The 24,820-nt window shown below is 39.4% G+C and overlaps 1 protein-coding gene across 1 annotated transcript in view; it reads right to left on the reverse strand.

Annotated features, from left to right (window-relative positions):
• Positions 1-24,820, reverse strand: part of FRMD3 (FERM domain containing 3) — a 154,069-nt gene that overhangs the window by 84,882 nt on the left and 44,367 nt on the right. The window contains exon 2 of the mRNA XM_064437931.1: positions 2,689-2,793. Coding sequence (XP_064294001.1) covers positions 2,689-2,793 — 105 coding nt within the window. The remainder of the gene's footprint in view (positions 1-2,688; positions 2,794-24,820) is intronic.

Below are 24,820 nucleotides of genomic sequence, written 5' to 3' on the forward strand. Positions count from 1 at the left end.
CCACAGAGCTTTGGAAATCTCTTCTACAGAGCTCTAAGCACTCTTCCCTGTAAGGTAGCTACAGTGATGTGGCATTCCTCCTGTGACCCCACTACATCTTCTGCTTGCTACAGCTTATCTCTATAACCACACACCTAAAGAACTACTTCTCTGTAATCTTGGGTTTCTGTTAACATGAATTTCAGTCAGCTAAGCTCACAACTGCTAAAATATGAAACTATAGAAAGAGCCATCACCTACCTCATCATTTCAAAATCATGATTTCCTCTAGTTTTCTACTGAGCCATTTACTGAGGAACTTTAGCTACAATGCCTGGGCCCCAGCATAATTATTCATGAAGTCCCATGCTTGTTAAACTGCTAGGAGATTGTTGGTTAGTATGTTTCTTTAAGATCAAAAAAAGATCAGAGCAGTCTTCTGCAGATGGGAGAAGAATTGTAATTAGAGTTTCACAGTCTTCCTCCATCTGACTAGGAGGTATTCATGCATCAGTATCCAATATAGAGGTTAAGACTCAGGTAAGCAAGCTTCAACAAGATCAAAGATTCAAAAGATCCAGATGACATAAACCCAGTATTCCTTTATTATAACATTTGTCTGCAGTTTCATCCTTAGGACAGGGTTTGTTGCAGAGGAAATATCCACTCTGAGAGAGGCAAAGCATTTCATGCATAGATATTTAGAAGTGTAATCTTTAAAAAAAAAACAAAAAGACGAAAAAACACAACTGACAGAGTGACAGCAGAAGATACTGCCTGTAAAAATAGCTTATTTTGATGAAATGTAATAAACTTAAGAGAAGAATGTATGCTGCTTTCAACTCATCACCCAGAGCATTTAAGTCTGTAAAAAGTAACATCCCTTATAATTCACGGCCTAATTCATGAGTGGGTTTAAAATGAAGAACTAATACCCAATTTAGAGAAGTTATCCATATGCTTAAAAACATGAGAGTAATTATAAATCAGCATTTAAAATGCATGTATGGAAAATGTAAGCTTGAGAAGTTTACTTAACAAAATCCAGCTGAAGAGTGGGCCAGCTGACATAAGCCATCCTACTTCACAGGATGGCCACAGTCGTCTTAGTTGTTGGTCTTAAATGGAAATGAAGAACTAAAATTTTTCAGGTAAGAACAAAAATGTTCTCTCAGGCTGTCTTTTACTGCTAACCAGGAGAAAACTTAAGCTTCAATATAAACTATATTCTTCCATAAACTTAACACAGAATTAGCTATACTATAAGGTGTAAAAGAACAACTGTATAGCCAACAAGAATAAGATATACAGTGAATTTGTCAATATAGTTAACAGTTCTCTGAAACAATGGAGCCACATAAGGTATGATATAACAAGCATCCCAATAGGAGTGGGTTTTTAGAATTTTTTCTGAAACATCACTCTTTTAAAGTATTTGGAAAAAAAAAATTAAAGTTTTTACTAAAAACACCCTCTTGATTGCTGTTAAGTAAAATAACTTTTCTGTAGCAATTTTTGAGTGACTGACAGAGAAAGGCCCAACAAAAGTAAGTATTCATTAAGACCTATCTAATTATAGTCTAATTCAGAACTCTACCTACTTCTATCAATTCTAACCACGTGAACACCTCCATAATTTTAATGATTGTGAAGAATTAAGTACACTGGTCAGAATAACTGCTAATTATTCTGCTGATTATTTTAATTTAAAAAGAGAATGCAATGGAAACAACTTGCTGCAGCTTTGCAAAGCTGTTGCAATTCTATAAGGTTGAGCAGAGGGTGATTCCCTAATTCCAGTGATTTTTGACAAAACTAATGAGGGTGTAGCACGAGATACCCAGCAAAATGTTTTTCTCCTCCTGAATCACAGCAGTTTCAAACTGGTGATTGCTTCCAGAGATTAAGTGCCAGTATATGCCAGCATGATGTTTAAAGTCATATCTAAGTCTTAAACCTGAGACCAGGTCAGGACTGCGCGGTGAAGAAGCAGTTCTGAATTTCACTGCCTGAGGACTTCTGCTTCCTGTCTTGACCATCCTTTTCCACTCTCAAACAGTAACAATCATCTGCACCAAACAGGGAACAGCAGTAGCAAACCACCTTCAGAATACAACCTGCAGGACCACCTTCCAACTAAGAGAGATGACTAATCACTGTCCATACAAATGCCTAGAGCACAGGCCTGTAAACTTTATTGCGCAAATGTAAAGGTGCTCATAGGGAGAACTAACTGGAAGAACCCCCCACAACCTGACAAAACATACCTATTTTGTGTATTACAGATATCTAAGTCCATGCGCCCTGTGAAAAGTGGAATAGAATGACTGCTGTTAAAATCAGTAGGCTTCCTGCCTACAACTCCCAAGAAGCCTACTCTACAGAAAAACAGAAATCCCAAATTTCAGTGCATTGTCAGAGCATTTTGCTACCCTGTGCTACCTCTGAGTCATGCCTCTAGATGTTTTCTATCTTCAGTGCCCAGGAGAACTATACAAATCAGAATATATCAGTTTACCTGAAACTAAATACATGAATGGAGGGGAAAAATAATTTAATAATGCCACTTTAGGAACCTCTGTGGATTACAGCCAGAGTATAAACTCTCAGAGATACATAACTTTGCATTAGAACTTGCCTGCTTTTTGAAAAATAAAGATCAATTTAGCATTACTTAAAATCAAATGTAGTCAGAGTTCATATACATACCCTCTGCTTCTCAGGGTCAACATATCGAACGCCAAAATAGTCTTTTTCCAGCAAGCTGTAATAGTTGCAGATGTGATCTATAAGGAACTGACCTTTAGTTTCCCTCTGTAAAAAGAGAAAAATTTGATATATTATTCTGAGTATTCTGAACTTGCTGCCTATAAATATTTTAAAAATCTACTTGAATTGTCAAGGAAAATGGCATACGAAATCTGTTGTTATTCAGATGAGGACAAGGATTTGAGTATTCATCTCCCCTAAAAGATGCAGGAGATTAGCGATCAGTATACTCCCTGCACAATCACAAATTGATTTGTTAAGAAAATATCATTATTACTCCTGCCTCAGGAAACTCCTGCTACTCTAATAGCTGCACAACTATAGTATTTAATATATTACTACTAACCATACTTCCACCTGATGCTATAATGGCATAACAGATACGCATTTATATACGGAACTTCAAAAAAGCATGTGTCTTTGTATCCCCCAAGTTTGCAAGCAGTTTTTGCAGGGAGTACCTTACTGGTTCTTATCACAGTGCCCACAGCAAGACAGACCTGACCCTTAATTCCCAGACAGCACTACAGTACAAAGAAAAAATGTCCAAATGACTGAAAGAGATGTTTTCATCTTTACATTGTCACTGGGTAACTATAGCTTTAAGAAAAGTTACTGGTCACATGATGTTTAGTTAAAATCTCATTCTTTATTTCTGCTTTCTTCAATCTCAATACTCTGTCTCATTTCTTCTTAATCTACTGCCTGATATGGAGAACCTACACGTATTTTCACATTTCTTCTGAGCCAGCTAATGTGAATTTGTTGTTCTGAACTGTGATGTGTGTAAGTATTAACACCGGTCTAAAGCTGTTCTCCTAAAGCAGTCCACTCTAAGCAGATGAACGTGCTTCACTACATCAGAGTGTCAGGTCTCTCCATTTCTTCCACTCTGTCTACCCCAGTCCTGCACTGACGCCTCTACTGTGGACGAGGTAGCGAGTTTGCAAGACTCTACCCTTTGCTAACGTGAAACAACTTGAACTTACCTGTTTAATGTGTACAAAATAGAAACTACACAGGATATGCAATCACATTATATTAAAAAAAAACTACTTAATTTTTTCTTCCAAATGACTCCCTGAAAACCTTAATGCTATGCCTTATTTAACCTGCCTTTAAAAAGCTAACAGGCAATTTAAAACATAAACAGTATGACTGGCTACGCAAAACTGAACAGGTAGCTCCTGCATTTCTCAAGGTAGCTGAGGCAAAAACCGTGACCTGTCCAAGGTCATACACTAAAGAGCAGAAGAAGCAATGGCCTTGGGACAACCACTGCTCAGTGCAACCCACTGTTTCCCACATGAAAAATGAGACATGCATCAAGGCTGGAGCGTTAGAAAATAATGCAATCCATTAACTACTGCTCTATTTTCCTATCTTTGCAATTAATAAGGAATTCTGACATGGATACAGTTGCCTGTCCATCACTGAACAAATAGACTGACTAAATAAAAAGCACCCTCACTTAAGGCACTGAGACAGAGCTGTCCTGTCCTTCCAGTACGCTAGGGCCCCTGCGGCTGCCTCCGGACCTTATCTCCTCCCAAATTCACTTCCAGTCACAAGGGAATTGCTAATTTCTCTACAGATTTCTTTCTCCTAGACACAGGGGGCTCTGCTTCTCTTCCTACTGTGTAAGCCACCTACTGCTGCTACTCCTTTCTTCCTCCACCTTCTGTCTCTGATGTATTTACCCCTCACTATGTGGTCCTTTACCCTTCCATATGCTGCTACTTGCCTGGAGGATACCACTGGCTTGTCTGCGCCTTGCTATTTCTGTACTTTGTTTTTCTATTTTTAAACAGCCACTGTCAAAGGATGTTAATACAGTTTGCCTGTTTTCTGTGCATGCTCACTCAACCTCATGCTTTGCTCCCTGCACTGCTACCACGTCCCCTGTGACATAGCTGCAACAGGTTTCCTTCTGTAATTGCTTCTTTCCAGCCTCAGGACACTTAAAAACTGACTTGTTTGCTGTTAAGAGTGGTTAACAAATACACTGACATTCTTTTATACTGTACCAGTTACAAGTATGGGCATGCTAGTAAAAGCATAGAGAAAACTCATCTCAAAAAGCAAAGCCAGTATCAGCGACTGAAAAGTACAAAAAGAAAAACTGCCACTCTCCCGGTGACTGAAAAAAAAAAAGGTCTGCACTTATACAATCGTATCTCAATGAAGTATCTTCTAGCTAAGTGCCTGCAAACTTTTGTGACTATGTGATAAGCAAGACAGTCAAAATATTAAGACAAAATTGCACAGTGACATTTCAACACAAAGGCAGTAGGAAAAAATTTGAACACAGATGTGAAATTCAAGCTGCACACAGTTTTAAGACAAGCTACAATGAACTAAATAGGACTGGGAAGTAACAACTATTAGGTGACTCAGGTACCGTCAAACATGAAAATAGACTTTACTGACAACAGTGTACAAAAGAAATCAAAATTTTAAAACACTGGAAATGAGGAAACCAGACTAGACATTTTCATCTGACAACATTAGAGGGTGTTACTGGAAGAACAGTCAGTAAATCTACTAACTTCTATAGGTTCACATTCTAACCCACACATTTAACAGGTCCTTTGCTTCACCCACCTAAATAATTACAAAATTTTTTTGAGTTCTTGAGGAAGCTGATAAAAGTCTAGGGCACATACAGTGTTTCTCAATCCAGTAACAACGCTTCCTTTCTAAGATGAATTGATGTCCTAGTTTTCTTGCTTGAAAGATAGATGATGGAAATGAACCAAACAAAAAAGAGCAAATGAACAAAAGCCTCCCAGCTAAACTCTTGCTCTAGGAATCCTTAAGCCCTCCATAGGTAAGTAAAAGGGACTAGGTAATCACCTCACCCTTGGTTAGTATACACTTCAGTTAATAGTGCTACTCAGTAAGGCTTCAAGTTCCATGTGATTCATTACCAGATATTTTAAAAAGTTTCAAGATGGATACAAGCGGCTAAATAGGCACATATATAACGTAATGAGTGTTCTCATAGAAATACTGTTCTAAATGCACCACTATTATGCTTTCTAAATACCTGAAATTTGAAAAAATTCAGATCATAATTGATACACAGAAGAAAATGCTTGATGTGGTACAGAGCACCTCAAGTCTGAATTAATAATAGATAGTGTGGTAAGAAGGACAGGCAATGGTTCATTTTGTTTTGAGCAAAGAGCATTCATAAACATTTTCTGCATTTCTCTTAACACTGCTCCAAATTCCCCTGAGCTTCAGAATCTGATGATCTTTCGTGTCTCCTGTGTTTTTTTATATACTTATTACATATTATAGTACAAAAGAATATTAAATCCAAGGTTTATACTCATTTGTGAAAGAATATGGATAAATTAAATTAGAAACTGCCAGTCATCCACAACAGAGCACAAGAACAGATTTGGGTCACAGAATAATGATTATAAAACATTGCCTGAAATTTCAGACAGTTGCCATAAAGCTTTCCAATTAAATGATCCTCTAAAAAAAAGAAGAAAAAACAACCAAACAAAAACAAACCACAAACTCTGCTATATCAATAAAGTACTTTACAGCAATTCAGAAAAATATTTTTATGCTACATTTCAGCATGTTTGTCAAAACATGAAAAAAATGACATTATAAAAAAAGCCATATGTGAAACACTACTGAAAAATGTCAGCAACAGACCACAGGAATCTGAGAGCAAAAGTCAAGTAATATTTTTTAAAAGCTTCACAGCTCAAATCTTTTCTAATTGTACCATAGTTCACCCAGAAGTCAACAGCTGTTCTCAAGTAGAGATGACCAGCTGACCAGCCCAGGCGGAAATAAGACTCACAAATATGTTTAAGCAAGAGAACCAAGATGTCCTGGATTGTAATCAATACATAGTTTTCAGTGAAAGAATACCAAGTTAAACAAGCCACTTTTTTCTAAGTCCATTAATTCAAATACAACATCTGGCTACCTCAGTTGAGATATATTTTCTTTCAGACTTCTGTAACCCATACTCTATGAAATGCATTTCTTTAAAATGACCTTAAACAAAGTCCTACAATGTAGCCATTCCATGCACTCATGCAAAATAGGCTTTTGGAGATTCCTATAAATAATTGGAGGAATGACTCTGACTTGCTTAGATAAACAGGCACAGGCAAGATGGGTATGTTTTTTTCCTAAGGCTGCGTTTGAATATCTGACCTTAATACCACTAAAATCCTATAACGAACTCCAAAACACATGCACAGGGTATAATGCCATGTAAATGACAGAATCCCCGAACACAGAAGATCAACTTGCAAATAACTGTTGAACTCTGCTTTTTAAGCTGGACCAAAAGTTTTATTTTCTGTTGAAACAAGTATGTTATCAAATTAAACTAGCAGCTGCTGCAAAAGAATTAAGCAGAACAAGGGACATTCTCCACTCCAATGAAACATGAAACCATGATTGTGCAGAGTCCTCCATCGACAGACTCACAGGACAAACTGAGTTTCTTCCTCAGCTCTAGGAACCGAGTAAGACATTGCAGAGATGCTTCATTTTTCACTACCAGACACTATTATTACGGCTTCCATTTCTTCAACTCTGCAAATGTGTGACTGAGTAACCCAATTCCTTGGTAACTCCTCTGTTATGCAGAAACTAATCAAAAAGATCTCGGTGGCTCTTGAGCACTTTCAGTCTAGCACAGTATCCCAGTCTTGTGCTTGCTTTGGGGATTTATTTTCTTTTTGCATTCCTAGTACCTTTGTGGAAGTTAAAAAGCAAGGGAGAGTATACCTTGTTCTGCCAATTTAACCCTTCTCAATTGACGTAAGATGAGATCACAAAACATCTGTGACTGTTTCACAATTCTGAAAGTGAGAGGAAAACCATTTAGAGCAGTTTAAGATTTTGCATTCAGTGAAATGTCTTCCCTATTTGCATCTGCTTCACTGTGGAGTTCTGTGCCTATTTATCTGAATGTCGTCACAAGGAAGAGCAAGAGTCACAAGCAGATTAAACACAATGCTTCTGCTCAGTTACCTAACCACTGAAGTCCTGCCAGCTGTGCTTATCTCTGTCAGGAAGCCACTGACATTAGTAAGAAGCAGTGCAGAGTCATAAACACAGTGTTTATTTGTACTGGGAATTTCAATCCTCATCCCACAAGTGTCTTTACTTGCGCAAACAACGGCCAACAGTGACCCTCTACGTAAAGCTGCTCACCTGACGAAGTGCTTGCAAGACTAACGCAAATCCACTCAAGCAAACAAAACAAAACAAAGTTAATTAAAAGCACAATTAAACCAGTATTTCTGTTTAAATAAACGGGAAGTCCAGTCTCTCAGGCAAGGCAAGAATAATGTCTGGTTTTGTATACTTGTTTTCTTTAGTGTGTAACTTACTTTGAAGTTCTATGGATATAAAAAAATTAAATACATTAATTCAAGAATAATCATAATACCACCATAGAATGAACCCTTAACCAGGTCAGAAAAATAGACAAAATTAAGAAGTTCCTCTAAGGCAAAAACATAATTCAAAAAGCAGCTTTACCCATTGAAAAATGTAATAGTATAGTTGACAATACCTGACAAAAACTATAAAAAGCAAGAGATTTACAGAGCTAAACTGGCTCCTTGACTGCCACCTCTCACATATCTGACTTCTCTCCAGACATCCTCCTCCAGCGATGAGATCATACTTCTAGGCATTTCATGACAGAAATACCTTGAATCCCAGCAGGCACACATCTTCCATTTCATCAACAATTATTCTACAGTTCAGTATTGGAGCCTGCTCTCATCCACAGAAGTGTGGCTGTAAAAGGACATCTGGGAACAAATCTCTGTTCATGTCAGTTTTGGGGCAGCTGTCATCATATTTGCTTTTGTTTCCAGTGGCACAGCAGAAAAGTTCACTAAGCATCACCATTGGACTGGGGCATGTGCCATGCGAATGGGACTGATTTAGTATCAACCCTTCAGAGCTAAATAGGGAGGAGGGCTGAGAGCACAGAGAAGGAAGGCAACCTGGCATGCCCGAATTTTGTAGCATCTTCTAGATGAATTTTTAAGTCCTCGCTGAATAGCAACGTCAAGAACAGAATCATCAATCTACAGCAACCGAAGGCAGCAAGGTGGAATGGGCTCAGCTCCAAGCTGGCAACGTTGGGCCAGCCCTAACCCTGAAAACCTCCAGCACCCTGGGCAAATTTCTTACAGTTCTTTGGATTTATGGATTCACTGAAATTACAAATGACAGTAACTATTCCCGAGACAGATACAGAGACAACCTTTTTGCCTTTTTTGCTCCATCTTTGCAAACAGCAATAGAAGTATTCTTCTGTGGATGTTTCACAAGAACTGGACATTGCATAATGCCTTCAAAATATAAAGAACAATTAAAACCACACCCTTTTCATTCCTCAACTAAAATGCTATAACCCCTCAGAAGGATTTCCTTCCCACTCATGATCAGCACCCTCAATTCTAAACTACTTGAAAATACAGTGGAAGTCTATTATACAGCATTTAACTGGAAATTTTTCTCAACTGTAAGAAGGGCCAGCTGTAATTTACTTTTTTGTTGTTGTTAAAGTTTCAACAACAATAAAAAAAGACAACAAACTTTACTGATAAAAACCCAACTTGGAACTGGCAGATTTTATTTTAGAAGCAAAGTATTTGTCACACAATTTTCTTTTCTTTACAGTGAGGAATTAAGTATATTTCTACAAATCTAAAACAAAGGGGAAAATTTGGTGCTAATAACTACTACTGAAAACCACAGAAAATGACATTGCAATAAAGCAGCTGGCATTTACTTAATTACAAGAGTTCTCTTCCATACACTATTTTGTATGAATTACACCTTACAAATTATATATGTCATTCTGTATAGTCAATTACCTAACCATAATCGGTATAAAAATTTACCAATTCTAGAACAGAGAGGATGGATTTATTTTTAATCTGTGCCTCTTAATACATTCCGTTCTGTATAAGTTCACTCATTTCACTACAAGATGTTATGAAATCAGCTTTTGTAAAAAGATTTTATCTGCATATGTCCAGGTCTTTCTAAGTAATATGTCTAAGAATGTGCTCCCAATAGCAGAGTTTTCATTATCTTTTTTTAGCTGAAGGGAAAAAGTGGCCCTCTACTACATTGTTGGAAATTCAGCCACACCACCATCTACTTACAAATGCCATCCAGGTAGATCTGACTAACAAGACACAAGCTCAGGAAATGGGAAGAACAGAGGAAGTACGGGAAAATCCTCCGCTAGGGAGGAGAGTGACAACCCAGTACAGTAATGCTAGCACAAAGCAGAAACACACCTTATGATATGAACATGTACTGAGGGAAGAACTATACTTGCTATTATTTATTGACTCTCTTCCTGGAGAGAAGTCATGGAAGATGCATCTCGTCTTAATAAACCCCCTAATAAGACAAGCAACCAGAATACATGTTTCCCTTAGTTCCAATAATTTCAGCACAGAGCTTCCCAGACGTGTACACTGTAGAAATGCAGTTATCCAACAACAACAACCCACTCAAAACTAACAGAAGTAAAACTTCAGTTTTGAATTACCATCTTATTTTACCCTCAGCTGAAATGGGAAAGACTTTCAGCAGGAAAAAAGAAAAGGATGTGAATACATGAGTGACAGCATCAGAGAGTTAATGCCCATTTTATTTCATAGGGACTTTAGTAGCCACTACTGATAACTCTTACCCACAAGAACACTTCATGCCTGAGACACAAACTACCCATACTTCTCTGGTTTTAGAACTCATTTGCTAACCTGGAATGGGTCTTGAAGAACACCATTTTTACAAAGATATCAGTCTTCAAAATCAAATTTTGAGCCCTTGATTATCAGTTGAGCCCCAAGTGCTATATATTAAGAATTAAAAAAAAAAACCAAATCACCAACCTCTTCCCACTGTTTCATTTGGGCAACAAACATACAAATACCTCTCAAAGATACAGGAGAAAGCAAAGAAAAAAAATGAGAAAAATATCTAAGCTGAGAAGAAGAGAAGTAAGTGGACAGCAATTTCAAAGCTGCATGTGCGAATGCAGCTGTGGAAGCTCTATTAATCTTAGTTAAAACTGCATGGCTAAATGTACACAGGATTGAAAATTTACCCAGAAGTATCTCCTGTAGTGAGGTCAGAAATACATTTGTTGAAGGTGATTCCTCTTGTGTGGTACCTCAGTTGGGAAATGAAGAGGGTTATTCAAGGTTACTTATTTTTCTCTAGTTTTGCACTATTCATTTGCAACAGATGGACAGCTTTGTCCATACAGCAGCATATTTTTGCCTTCTCTTGAATTAGAGGTTATTCTAGGATGATATTGGTCAAAAAATAAAAGAGGAAAAGGAAAAACAAATAATTACACCACAGAAAAATTACACAATGACAGTCCCCTGTAATGGAAACTATCATAAATACAAAATCACATGGAAAATTAAAATTGTATTTTACTACACAGTAAAACCTGGATGGCAGGAGTGAACACTGTAACAGCTTTCACACAATCAGCTCTCGACCTCTGTGCTATTCTGCAAGTAAATTACTGTGACCCAGGAGTAAATTATAAATGACAAAAAGAAACATTTATAGTTCACATACTGCAGCTCTCCAAAGTCACCGCCAGCCAGGCAGGCAGGCACGGAAGAAACCACAAATGCAATATTCATTTACAGGGTTCATCATCGTTTTCCATCCCTCAGCACATGGGCAACACTTGGTCATTTAGGTTTTTATGTCCCTGAAGTGACAGCCTCACAGAAGGCTTGTAGCATTAACTGCTCATTTCTGGTAACAGCTTCCATTAGTGCAGCATTCGTGATGCTATCTGAGGCACTATTGATTTCTTAAAAGGACCTGAGTGCTTCTGTCAACAAATCCGTCATTTTATTCAATATCCAGCATTGTTCAGGAAAGCTAACTCTGCTTTCTCTCTTGCATCCTCAACATCAAAACGAACTTGGAAGATACAGCTAGGACACACCATCATACCACATCTAGCAAAGACTTCAAGAATTTCAGACAAGAAATTTTAAGAATGAGTTCTCAGCTCTCACCTACAAAAGCAACCTCAGAGACAAATCAGGATTTCAACAAAATACCCTAATGTTCTCCAGTACAGGTGATGGTCAACAAACCTCCCTTGTCCCCGTGCATTACTGAATCTTCTTGGTGGGTTCAGCAGACCCAGAAAATGAGGCCTCCCACTTATTCTGCTCCAAGTACAGTTCTGTAACCACGCCTTTTCTAACAGACACACAGCAGTGTGCCCTTTTTATACAAAAAGAAGTATTTTTAAAAAAGAAAAGCAAGCAAAAATGCTTCTAGCCAAACAAGATGATTCCCTGACCACAAGGCAGAATAGAGAATCACATGATGTGACACAGCTTAGTTAAGCTGCTCCCAGAAAAACGATCACCTGGTGAGGGGCAAGAATGCCCCTTTGCAGCTACATTTCAGGGCTCATCTGAAGGTTTTTAACCCCAAGCATGGTGAGGGTCATGCAGGAGCAGCCACACTCTTGTTTCCACACCAAGTGGGAAAGTATGACCACAGCAGAGAAGGACGACTGGGAAGAAGAGATGAGCAGAGCCAGGGAGCTGCTGTTGCCATAGCGCATTGGTGCCCCTGTAAGCGCTGGTAATGGTGCCTCAGCTGGTCTCATTCACCCCACAGCTTGGGGTTACCGTCCATGTTCCTCTCCTCTCATGGGGAAAAACAGCATGAATGCTTGCAAGCATGACATGAGGTGTGCATGCACTGGGTGGGAGGGAAGGAGAAAGAAAAGGAAGATCACGGAACATAATCCCTAGAGGGAAAGATTTCCTAAGTGCTGGATTAATGTCCATTTAAAAGTCTATTAGAGTGATGTGTGAGGTTGAAAGCTTACATAAAGAACAGAATATATGACTAGATATTATGGAAATTTGATCCATCATTATGTGGATTGCTGTAGAATCACAGGCCCGGCTGTGTAGTCAGTGGTCTGGCAGTATCAACTCTGACACACTCTGAACCTCTACATGTGCTGCAAATCACAGATGTCTCCTGATGGACAAGACCCTCAGCCGTTGTAATGAAGTCAACAGTTCCCAGTGAACTAGCTGAAAGTGTAACTCATACAGTAATCTGATGTGATAAGGGCCTAGATAAAAACTTTTGGCTTAGGAATCCTCACCACACTATGCACTTGAACTGTCCAATAGTCAGACAATTAATGCCTCAGAAGACACTGGTAATAATACCTTCTGAGGATATACAGAAAGGTTTTAATGGACTGGAAGAGGCTGAGGATGCACAAAAAGCTCTCCCACCTTCTACTCCACCTTAGAATCCACTAAAACACTTTTTCTTTCAAAGACTCATATTGCTCACCTGCCCAGGTAAGTAACTCCTTTCTGAGAAAACTATTTGGTCTTTATTAGTATCGCACTATGTGCTCTCACTTCTTCCATGTGTTTTGACTGAAGAAATTTTGTAACTTGAAGGATCACGTTGGGTCATTTCCCAGTTGCCAAAGTGTTTTATTTCTTTACTCTCTTTGGGCAAACTGAAGGAAAAATTTTACCATGAAAAACTATTTCCAAACTGCTCAACTAGCACTTTATAGCCACACATGCATAAATACATTCTCCTGTTACACAGGAAAGAATCTTTCATCAATACTTCTCCTCCTCACCCCTGGCTCCACCTTGTAGTAATCCCAGCTGTTAAATGCTTGTTGTGAAAGAAAACAAACAACATGAAATTGGTCAGATTAGACATCCAATCTTCAGAAAACCAAATTTATGGTAGATTGAAAATACCGGACAAAGAAGTCCTCCAGAACCATTGCTTGGGACATAGTGCCTACACCAATGCACCCCGGTGGTATTTAAGAAAAGCTAGCTAATGGCATCAGAGAAAGAACTCATTCTCTGTGTCATACAAGCTTCTCTATGCTAAAAAAAAGTTCTCAGTCACAAATTTTTTGTAGTAGGGGGAGGTAGATTGATTTTTTTTTTTTTCATTCTTTCTCTCTTTCTGGGGGTCATTCAGCCCTTGAAAGCCACACAAACTGCTTCATTAGCACTACCTAAAATAAGATCTCCATTTGCTAGCACAGCCAGAACTCCCCTTGCATTTGTAATCATCACCTCACAAAATTTCAACTATGGTAACTTGTTTTATTTTTATTAAGAACAATTAGATATAATGCAGATTTAAAACACAAAGCCTTTCTGAATTTATTTTAAATATAACCAAAAAAGACAGAAAACATTCTAAATAATGGTAAGCAAAAATCCAAATGGAAGGTTCTACAGGCTTGTTCCATTAACCACAGGTGCAAAAAAGACGGTAATAAAACAATACATTTTACAAGTCCCATAACAAATGAATTGTTTCTCCCTTCCTAGATTCCACTTTTCTCCTTTACTCTGTCAGATTCATCTGCAACTTTCTGTCCTGTGCCCAGACTTCCTGTTCCCATGCACTCAGCTCAGATCGAAGGCGAACTGACTTAGCTTTTTACTGTTTCAGTAAGTGGTATGTTTTCTACATATTTGAGTCACAGTACATATTGACACACTATTAAAATGCATCCTTTTTGACTAAGTTAGGAATTCATCACACTTGGTTCTTCTCACCAGTAATTATTCTCGCTTCTTTTAAGATACCCACACCCAAAATGAATCCTAGGAGACTGCACACATTTCTAACACATAGTAAATAGAAAGCAAAGCCCTGAATTACATACCAAATGACAACTCATTTTTCCCAGTGCAAACCCTGACCTCACAGAAACACTGTATGTGTCTATTCAGGACACAAATTCATGTCTTTGGTATTTATAACATTTTAGTTCTCTGCTGAAACGAAAGAAAAAAAAAAAGAAAAAAAACACTAAAGAATAAATGTTTAAACACTGGGAGTTGTCAGACATGTTCCACAGTAGCTGGCATTTAAGAAAAGCATTGTAAAGTCGCTCAGTTCACTGCATGTGAAGCAGAGGATGTTCATGCACACTGACCAGGTTCCCTCAGCTATGCACATTGCCTAGTGAAATTGAGCTTGTGGAGAAAAACGCATTATAACAAAAAACTACCAGAGGAAGATACTGAATGGAATCACCTGTATTCATTTTACTATATGTAGTGGTGGATAAGAAAGCCATTCAATGAAAACTACATTCTGTACACAGTTAAGCAGTGCATGGTTCTCCCAAGCAAGTCTCTTCAGAGGATTCAAATTATAACATATTAACAAAAAAAAAAATTAAAGTTCCTTGTTTACAGGTATTTAAGCACCAAAGCAAATTTTTTGAAATAAAGTCCTGTTCTCACACAGGTGGTTAAGGGGGAGGGGGGAGACCTGTCAAAAATTGTAACATTCATAAATATATCATACAGCTAGTTCCTAGCTTGCCAGTTGCATCAGAAAGGTCTGTCTTTACATTCCTGTCATATTTAGAGAAAAAGCAGACCCGCGGCAAACATCAGGATGAAAACTGAGCAACTTGACAAAGGAGCAAACAGCTTTGAATATTATCTCAAGATAAAAAGTTAAGTAAGGTTTTCCTCCCCTCTGGGTGTTGAAAGATCTGTGCTGAACCTCTTGTAATTTGGGAGCAGACTAAGGCTACATTTTCCTTCTCTTCACCCAGATCATCTATGGCTGCTACAGGCTTATGCGAAAAAAAAAAAATATCTCTTAAAAAGTCTCTTAAGAAAGAGCTAAAGCCAGCACAAGGCTGACATACAGATAATAACAAGCAAAGCTCTGACAGCTTCATACCTGCTGTACCAAAACTAACTGCAAAACCTCAGGATGCAATTATTTTATAATGATCCTCTTTTCAAAACTGAAGAAGTTATATAAATGAGCAGATGACACCAAAGAAGAAAAGGTATCTTTGTCTTATTGCACAAGGCAACTTTTTGTATTTCTCTTTCTGCCTGACACAGTGAAGCAAAAAGTACTTTTGGGAAATAAACTAAGAAACAAGGCAGCATGGGAATGGGCAAGAGAGCAAGCACACATTTTAGCGCCCTTGCAGCCTTCCTGTGGGATGCATCAACGATCCTTAGCCATGCGCCCTAACTACAAGTGTGAGCAGCAAGGAGAAGGAAGGCTGGGGAAGACTTCACCACCAAGTGCACTTCTGTCAGTAACCCAAAGCCACCCATCTTCACATGTTCTCCAAAGAGCCTTAGGGAAATAGGTGGACTCCCAAAACAGCTGAAAAAGTATCAGAGTTAAGCATAACCCTATGAAAGACACGGGCGACCCAGTAAACCAGGATGTATTCTTCTAGATAAAGGTGGAAGATCCCCTTTTTTCCAAGGCATTTAAACCATAGTGCAGGAGTGGCACCCCATTCTTGTGCTGCCCTGTTCCACCAGCTGGTCTTCTCTAACCCATCCCAGTCCTGCCCATCTTCCTCTCCACCATGCAATAGCAGGCGGACAGCCTCAGTCCACACAGGTGGGAAGAGCATATCAAGACACCCAACAGCCAATATGCTCTGCAGCTTTGTCTTTGCCACCTTCTCTCAACAGAAACCAGAAACCCAAAAGTAAATGAACATCAGCTTGCAAGCTCTGAGCATTTGACTGTAAGGTACGCTGAGTTATAGGCAAGGCATGAAGGAAGGCATAGGTGGTTAGCAGTGCAGAACTGTCAGAAAGAAATTAACTACTGAAGGACCCAGCTTCACAGTGTAGTTGAAAGGCGTTTCAATAATTAAATGCCAGTATTTATTTCTACATGTGACTACATATTTAAACAATGACCCCACTGAGTCCCTCTAGCACATACTCATACGTAGCTGTCTTGGAGAGCAGCAGATACTAGTCTTGAAATATTAATGTAAGATCCTATAATAGCAATGGCCAATAGATCAAAAATGCTGACCATCATCATGTATTCAGCTCATAAAAGGCACTCAATTTTCTAGCTTATAATGGATCTTTGATATCTCTCACACATACACACACCATACTTTTTTATGCATATGTGTCTATACATACACACTTTATATATAAATATATAAGAAAGGTGTCAAGGAAAATGACTAAAGGGTTCTAAAATTATAGAAGGCTATTAGATCACCTGGATGTCTGCATAATTTGGAATATATAATTTTATCCTATTTATGTCTCACACTAGCCAGCTTTATCTTTTGTCAAGCTCAATAATTTTGTTTTTTCTAGCGTGTCTTCAGCCAAGACAGTCAATCTTGATTTAAAGCTTTACAAAAAAAGAGCTTGAAAATCTGCAGGTTCTTTTGCTGGTTTATTCTACTGCATTACAAGCTTTACAAAACAAACTTGGAAAAAATCACGCTTCAGTTAACTGTCAGCTTAGCACCATGGAGCACCATAATTCCCTATGAACATTTTTACTAAAACAGGAACACTGAAAAAAAGAGCTATCTATCTAGAACAATACCCTTTGATCAAATGGATTTAATGAAGGACCATGATCTATTTGACAGCATTCAAAACCTGTTATTTTTAAATATATATATACTGTCATATTTAATAACATCCACTTTCTCACAAAACAGAACACACCCCGAAGTTTTAGGCACAGCTTTTCCTACAAAAATTCAAAATACCTTTTCATCCTTATTTTACTGGATCCCTAGAAAATCTATGGGCAGCCAACTTGAAGCGCCATATTGGGCGAAACGTTTTACAGAGCAACCAAACAGTCCTACAATATACATACACAAGAATCTATTTCAAACGCCATCTTTGTTTTCCAGCATCATCCTTTAAAGTGATGTAAAACTTCACCATCCCAACAGCTTCTGATATTTTGAACAGCTGTGAAGTTTAGATATCCCTTCTCCAAAAAGCAAGAAATGAACAACAAAGCATTCAAACATTAGGAAAATCTTGTATGATAATCAGTTCAGCTGCCTAATGCAGGCTGAAAACAGTTAATTTGCTGTATATGTCATTTTAGGTGAGAATTAAAGGCTTTCTGCTTCTTAAAACTATGGGGCAAAGCCATTATTTGATGCAAGAACAGCTCTCCCAAGTCCGGTGAGTTTTCAGTCCCTTGCTCAAGTACAGATCTTGTCCCCATGCATTTTGGGCACTCTCCCCACCCCCAAACGCACCTCTCTGCTGAGTCATGCAGACTGCACACACACCATGGACCTCAATCAACAATATGCACAGTTGCACTAAAGCTCCAAAGCAAAGCAATTTTCCTGCACTGGTGCCCACAGCCCTGCCCTTCAACGGCTGATGGAGAGCTAGCACCAAGGAAAGAATAAGGAGTGTGGATATCCCTTTTGCACTGGCACTGGAAACAGCCATTTCCAGTAAGTTCATGACAGATTAGTGAAACAGAAGGCAGGCAGGCAGCTTGCCCTGGGACAAAATTACACTCCTGCCCACAAAATCACAGTGGACCAGATGTCAGCCCCAGCTGTGTAATGGTCACGGTTCCTGTCTCACATGACAACTTTCAAATGTTACCCTACATCAGGGGGAAAAATACGCATGGCTCCTCCCTTCTGGCAGAAACAAGGGAAATCCTCAGAGCTGCCTGCCGAACACTTGAGCTGAATTTTATACTTGTCAAGTTCCCAAAAAAAACCTCATCTAAGGAGACAGACACAGAAAACAGATCCTGCCTACAGCGGGTGGCAATTCCACCCACTTTAGACTTTGTGTGGCCATTTCAGACTCTTCCGTTTTAATTAGAACGCTTCCCAGTTTACTTCACCCTCCCTCATCAGCTACCTTGAACTATGGCCTCTGCCAGAGAGCTTTAAAATTACCAAAAAGCTGAAACATAAAGATTCTTCTACTTGTGAAAATATTATCGGATTGTGCATTATGCACATGAAAAAAAGTCTCTGACAGATTAACTTAAACATTTACACACTTTTTTCAGATTCTTTCTTTGATCACCAAAAGAAAAATCACGATATTCCAAAACAAGTGGTACAACAGGAGCAGGTCTCAACCTCTCAGCTGCAAAATCCTACCTTTATGACACCAGTCTCCTTTTGCATATCACCCAGTGTTAGAGGTGATACTAATGGACTGCTGATAACAGCTCCCATTACTGTATCAAAATTATTGTGATATTTGATCTACTCCTGAAACTTTCAGCTGGCATAAAACTGGACAAGGATCTCTGGTTGAACTTTAAAAAAGTAACAAGCAAAACATGCTCCCCAGGCTAAGGAAATCCCACCCCCACAAAGCACCAGAAAGTGGGGCGGGGGGGGGAAGGCAAACTGCATTATAGAATCATAAAGCCATAGAATCATTAAGGTTGGAAAAGACCTCTAAGTTCATCGAGTCCAACCATCAACCCAACACCACCAAGCCTCCTAAACTATGTCCTGAAGAGCCATGTCTACACCTTTTCTGAACAACTCCAGGGATGGTGACTCCACCACCTCTCTGGGCAGCCTGTTCCAATGCCTGAGACCACTCCTTCAGGAAAGAAATTTTTCCTAATATCCAATCAAAACCTCCTCTGATGCAACCTGAGGCCATTTCCTCACATCCTATCGCTTTTTACTTGGGAGAAGAGACCAACACGCACCTCGCTACAACCTCCTGTCAGGTAGTTGTAGAGAGCAATAAGGTCTCCCCTCAGCCCGCTCCCTCAACCTCTCCTCTTAAGACCTGCTCTTCAGACCCTTTACCAACTTCGTTGCCCTTCTTGTAGGGAGGGGCCCAAAACTGAACACTGTATTCGAGGTGTGGCCTCACCAGTGCCCAGTACAGGGGCACGATCGCTTCCCTACTCCTGCTGGCCACACCATTCCTGATACAAGCCAGGATGCTCTTGGCTCCCTTGGCCACCTGGGCACGCTGCTGGCTCATGTTCATCTGGCTGTCAGCCAACACCCCCAGGCTCTTCTCCACCAGGCAGCTTTCCAGCCACTCCTCCCCAACCCTGTAGCGTCGCATGGGGTTGTTGTGACTCAAGTGCAGGACCCAGCACTTGGCCATGTTACATCTCATACAGTTGACCTCAGTCCATCAATCCAGCCTGTCCAGTCCCTCTGCAGAGCCTTTCTACACTTGAGCAAATCAACACTCCTACCCGATTTGGTGTCATCGGCAAAATTACTGGGGTCACACTCAATCCCCTCACCCAGATCATTGATAAAGGTATTAAACAAGACTGGCCCTAAAACTGAGCCCTGGGGAACACCACTTGTGCCCAGTGACAACTGGATTTAGCTCCATTCACCACAACTCTCTGGGCTCAGCTGTCCTGCCTTTCGTGAAGCTATACTGGCTGGGCCTGATCCCTGGGTTGTCCTGCACATGCCTGGCAAGGTCACTCAAGATGAACTGCTTCATAACCTTCCCTGGTACTGATATCAAGCTGACTGGCCTGTACTTCTCCGGATCCTCCTTGAGGCTCTTCTTGTAGAGGGGGGGCATCACATTGGAGAGCCTCCCACATCACGATTGTGTAAATACAGTTTGCTTTTCTTATAAGCCAATCTTGCAATTTTAGGGGTGATTTTCATATGCTTGCTATTAGCAGTATTGGGAAAAAATAGCAAATATGCTGTATTACGTGCAGCAAATGAACCAGTGCAACCAAAACAGTATCAATAAACAACGAGCCTTCAACGGCATCCTGCCAGGACTACATAAATTAGACACAACTCAGCTCTTCTCCTGAACAGAGAGATATTAATCCATGTCAAGGACAAAAATTCAGCTTTCCTAATGCAATATTCTTCTGCCTAGACTGTGAAAAAGCAAACATCTAAAGGTCACTTGCATCACAGATTTCAAATTTTGGAAGAAAAAATGAATACATTTATTACAGCATTATATCTGATCTAGGAATGAGTATGACACATTTTACTGAGACAGCTTAATGGGTTCAAACAAAAAAATATGAACTCCCAAAAAACTGTTTTGCACTGAGTATCAGCATTGCTTTCAACTGCAGCAGCAAGACAACACAGAAAAATATCTTCTGTCTGAATGCCACATCAAGTGTAGCCTTTATTCTGATGATCTATGATAAACACCTGATAATCTTTTCCATTTAACAAATTTTAATGCTTGGTAATAAAAAAGTTTAGTGACAAATTGCCTAGATTTAATGAATTATGTTTTGACAGTTTTCTGCTTTACCACTTGCTTTCATAGCAATTTCTTTCGTCATGCAAAAAAAAAAAAAGCTGTATTCCACTTCCTCATCTTTTGATGCCTACGTTGGTATAGTAAGGAACAATGGACTTCCAAAGCCTTTTCTGTCATGTCTTCTAGCACTGAACACCCTAAAATACAGCAACAAAAACATCTGGGGCGTTAGCTGTATTATGCGTCTTGATAACCTGATCATCCATCCATTCCATCCACTTATCACCAGCATTTCAGTTGAGAGTCTTGCTCCCAACTAGCCCAAAGAAAGAATCAGCCCCTCTGCAGAGAGCCAGAGGGTAAATTCTTATTAACTTTTATCTTAGTAAGTAACATTATGATTTTCTCCTGGTGATGCAAAAAATCATAGACATCATATAGCCTAACCCCTCCCTGAAAAGCAGCTGCATTAAGGACAGACCAGGAAATCTGTCTACTTGCAAAGAAACCTCACTGTTGCCTAGCTCTTTCATGGAAAACATCTAAGTAATAAAGTTACGTATTTCTTAGAGTAAATTTATTTACTCATAAAGAGCAGCAACACATATATAGCCAAGAGCCAACATAAAGAGCCAAGAGCTGCAACACTGAATGCCAGAGCCCGTCTCCCCTCAGAAATGCAACTATGGAAGTACACTACCTCTTTCCTACATGCATCCTAAGCGAAGAAAAACCCTAACCCCACCCAAAGCACCACAGAGCAAATAAACTGCACTCTCTCTTGCCTACACTGGCTTCTCAGAGAAGATCACAGAAAATTCAAGGTCTTATTCTGACCATTTGTCACAGTCCAACACATCCTAAAGACCACGTAAAGGAAATATGGACAACATTTGTATCCCCCACCCAGTCATTTGGGTTACAGCCCAGGACAGGAAGATGACTCCGCTGCCAGCACACTACTGTACGGGGCAGAGGAAAGCAGAACCATCCCACCTAACAGAGGAGGGAAAGATTACAAGGGCACTACAGATTGCACACAGCAACAGACTCACCTTTGTCTTGACAGTTTATTGAGTCTGGCTTTACACCACCTTTACCAGTGAGATGGTGGAAAGCAAGGATTTTCATTACTAACCCACTTCAGGGTATTCCATGCCTAAAGCACATCACTGTGAGAGCAGCAGCAGAATCAGCATAAAACAGCATACTGCTACCACCTCAGCAATGCCAGCTTCTAGGCTAGCAACACAGGCTTTCAGGCTGCCATGACAAATTTTTCATTGCTTTCAAAAACACGTGTGAGAAGAACTTGAGAAGTTCGTTAAACCATTCTGAGTAAATAATATAGTTCAATATATTTTCAAATTGTATTTTTAATATATTAGCTCAAAGGCTGATTTTAGAGGATCCCTCCTGTAAAAGACTGTATTTTTAAGCTATTTATTTTGCATCCTGCACCCCACTCTGCAAATCTTACTGGTTTTATTTCTAAAAATTCAGAGCTTAATTCTGCAAGGGTCAAATGCCTCACGTAACTTCACACTGGATGGAATAAGTTAACAGCTAGGAGGGATGGAAAAGAAAAAGAAGCATGCACCACACAGCATTTTTCAGTCTCAGGCTAGCATCTCAGCCTACAATGCAAGCTGCTATTCACACATTACAAAAGGACCACTTCATGCTAATTTATGGAGCTCAAACTTGTACACAACTCCTGAAACGGAATAAAGAGTTCAGTGCTTAAGTTTGCTTGTCTTGGTCCCAGTAAAATTCAAGGAATATGCAACATGAGCAAGGCAGGGTCACGCTTTCTTGTGTTTCTCTTTGCATTAACATGCTTACCTATCCTCTTTACGCATGACTTGAATTTATTCTGTTTTCAGTGTAACATTGCGAGATACAGCACAGCATGTACGCAGACTTCTGAAGGTCTGAAATACATGCATCACGGTAATATCACAAGCACACATCATGTGTTCTCAGGAAAAAGTATAAGGAAGGCCAGCCACAGGTCTGCAGAGGGGAAGATGTGGGCCCAGATTACCCTGTCCACTTGCAAGTCCTCCATGCAGGGCAGGGAAAACCAGAAAAAAATGTCAGCAGTCACAGGACTCAGCAGTAGCCAGGAGGCATCCACTTGAAAGAGACAGGGCAAATACATATAGCTTTTTGCCAGCAACAAATGGGCGGCTAAGAGGAGTGTTAAAATGCACCAGTGTGAAGGTGCCACACCCATTGCACCCCAAGAGGCTAATGGTAACCACCAACAATGAAATAGCTACTGACTTGAGATTGCTGGATCCCTTCAACCTACTTGCATCAGAAGCCTTTGAAAAGCTTACTGTACTCCCAAAGGGAAGCCACAGAAAGTAGGTTTTTTCCCAGTATCAGTTGGTGCAGTCATGGGAAATTACATCAGAGCATCGTTCAGCAAAGGTATGAACTTGAACCAGCAGAACATGAGGGATCACATCTTCAAGGCAAATGGATTGAGTAAATTATGCAATGAAACAGAAAGCTGTAGCCTCTGTTCTTCACTCTCCTTTCATGTAAGCCAAAGACATCTGTGTATTAATTTCATTAATTATGATTAAGATTAATTTTTAGGTTTTATAGAGATGAAAAAGCGAATTAATTAGTTCTGCTTTTATGTTCATTAGTTCAAAAGTAAGCTGACCAATAAGTTGCATAAATTTTAAATATTTGAAAAGTAGCAGGGCCTGATATTTTCTTTGAAATTCCCTAGGAAACTGAGTAACACAACTGATCACTATTTTGCACAATCCTTATACTCTTTGATCTTTTCTTCCAGGGAATGCCAGTCATTCCCCTTTATGTTTTAGCACACCTAATGCTACCAAATACATTTCAGCTGAGAAAGTTCACATTCTAACTAATATATTACTGAGTATTTATTGAACAATTGTTGCTTAAAGCCAAAAAATAAAGTCATTTACACGACATAACAAAACCAGAAAATCCAGCATTTAGAGTCATCTGATGCAAAAACCAGTATTTAGAGTCATCTTTTCCTCTGGTACACAAAGATGAAGCAAATGGGTTTTGCATCTGTGATTCATGCAGTAAATGAGGAAATTAAATGCCTTACCAGTTCAAAGCATCACTCTGGCCACTACTGCAGCCATACCTCCCCTGCACTGCCTCTATTAGGAGTTGCCCCATGGCTTCACACAGTTCAGCAATCCACTTACCACCATTTCTTCCTCAATTTTCCTCTGCGTGTCACTGCACAAAGAGGTAACATGGAACAACATGTACTCCACGGCTCATGGCAATTACTGACCTCACTCTGATCTCAAGAGCAGATCCCCATTTCTTGCACTGGGGAATGGGTGCTTCTAAACACCTTTAAAAAACAAGCAACAACAACAAAAAAAAACCAAAACAAACAAAAATTGGATCTTGATATGAGAAAGGTGCTAGGAAAATTAAAAATAAAAGAAATGACCAAACAAATAAAAAATCAAACAAGTATACAGTGGATACTAGAATTTTACTTGGATTATGATCTGCTTTAAAAGACCTCTTTCTTTAGCATAGGTGACCATTATGGGCAGTCAAGAGAACTGAGCCTGCTACTAACATCAAGCACATTCCTCCCATGTTGGCTGAATGGTAACAGTAAGATTTTCTTCTCTGCTGTTCCAGATAAAACTTTTAGTGGCCAGCACTGCTGCCAGCATGGCCCCTTTCCACATTTTCACGCTCCACTGTTAGTGAACACTGGCAGTGAACACTGATGACCTGACAGCACTTATACTTATGAAAACACAAGGAAATCTCATTATAATATATCTTTACAAGAGCAGATGGGAAATTCTTGTTCCCTTCATATGTACTGACAGTTCTGACCATTTTTATAGATCACATTGGTACTGAGGGGAAGCTATCAATGAAAATTTTGTAGATAAGGTCTAAAGAATGTGATGCTAAACTATACATGCAAGATTAAT

The sequence above is a fragment of the Phalacrocorax carbo genome, chromosome Z (genome assembly GCF_963921805.1).
Source record: "Phalacrocorax carbo chromosome Z, bPhaCar2.1, whole genome shotgun sequence".
Classification (NCBI taxonomy): domain Eukaryota; kingdom Metazoa; phylum Chordata; class Aves; order Suliformes; family Phalacrocoracidae; genus Phalacrocorax; species Phalacrocorax carbo.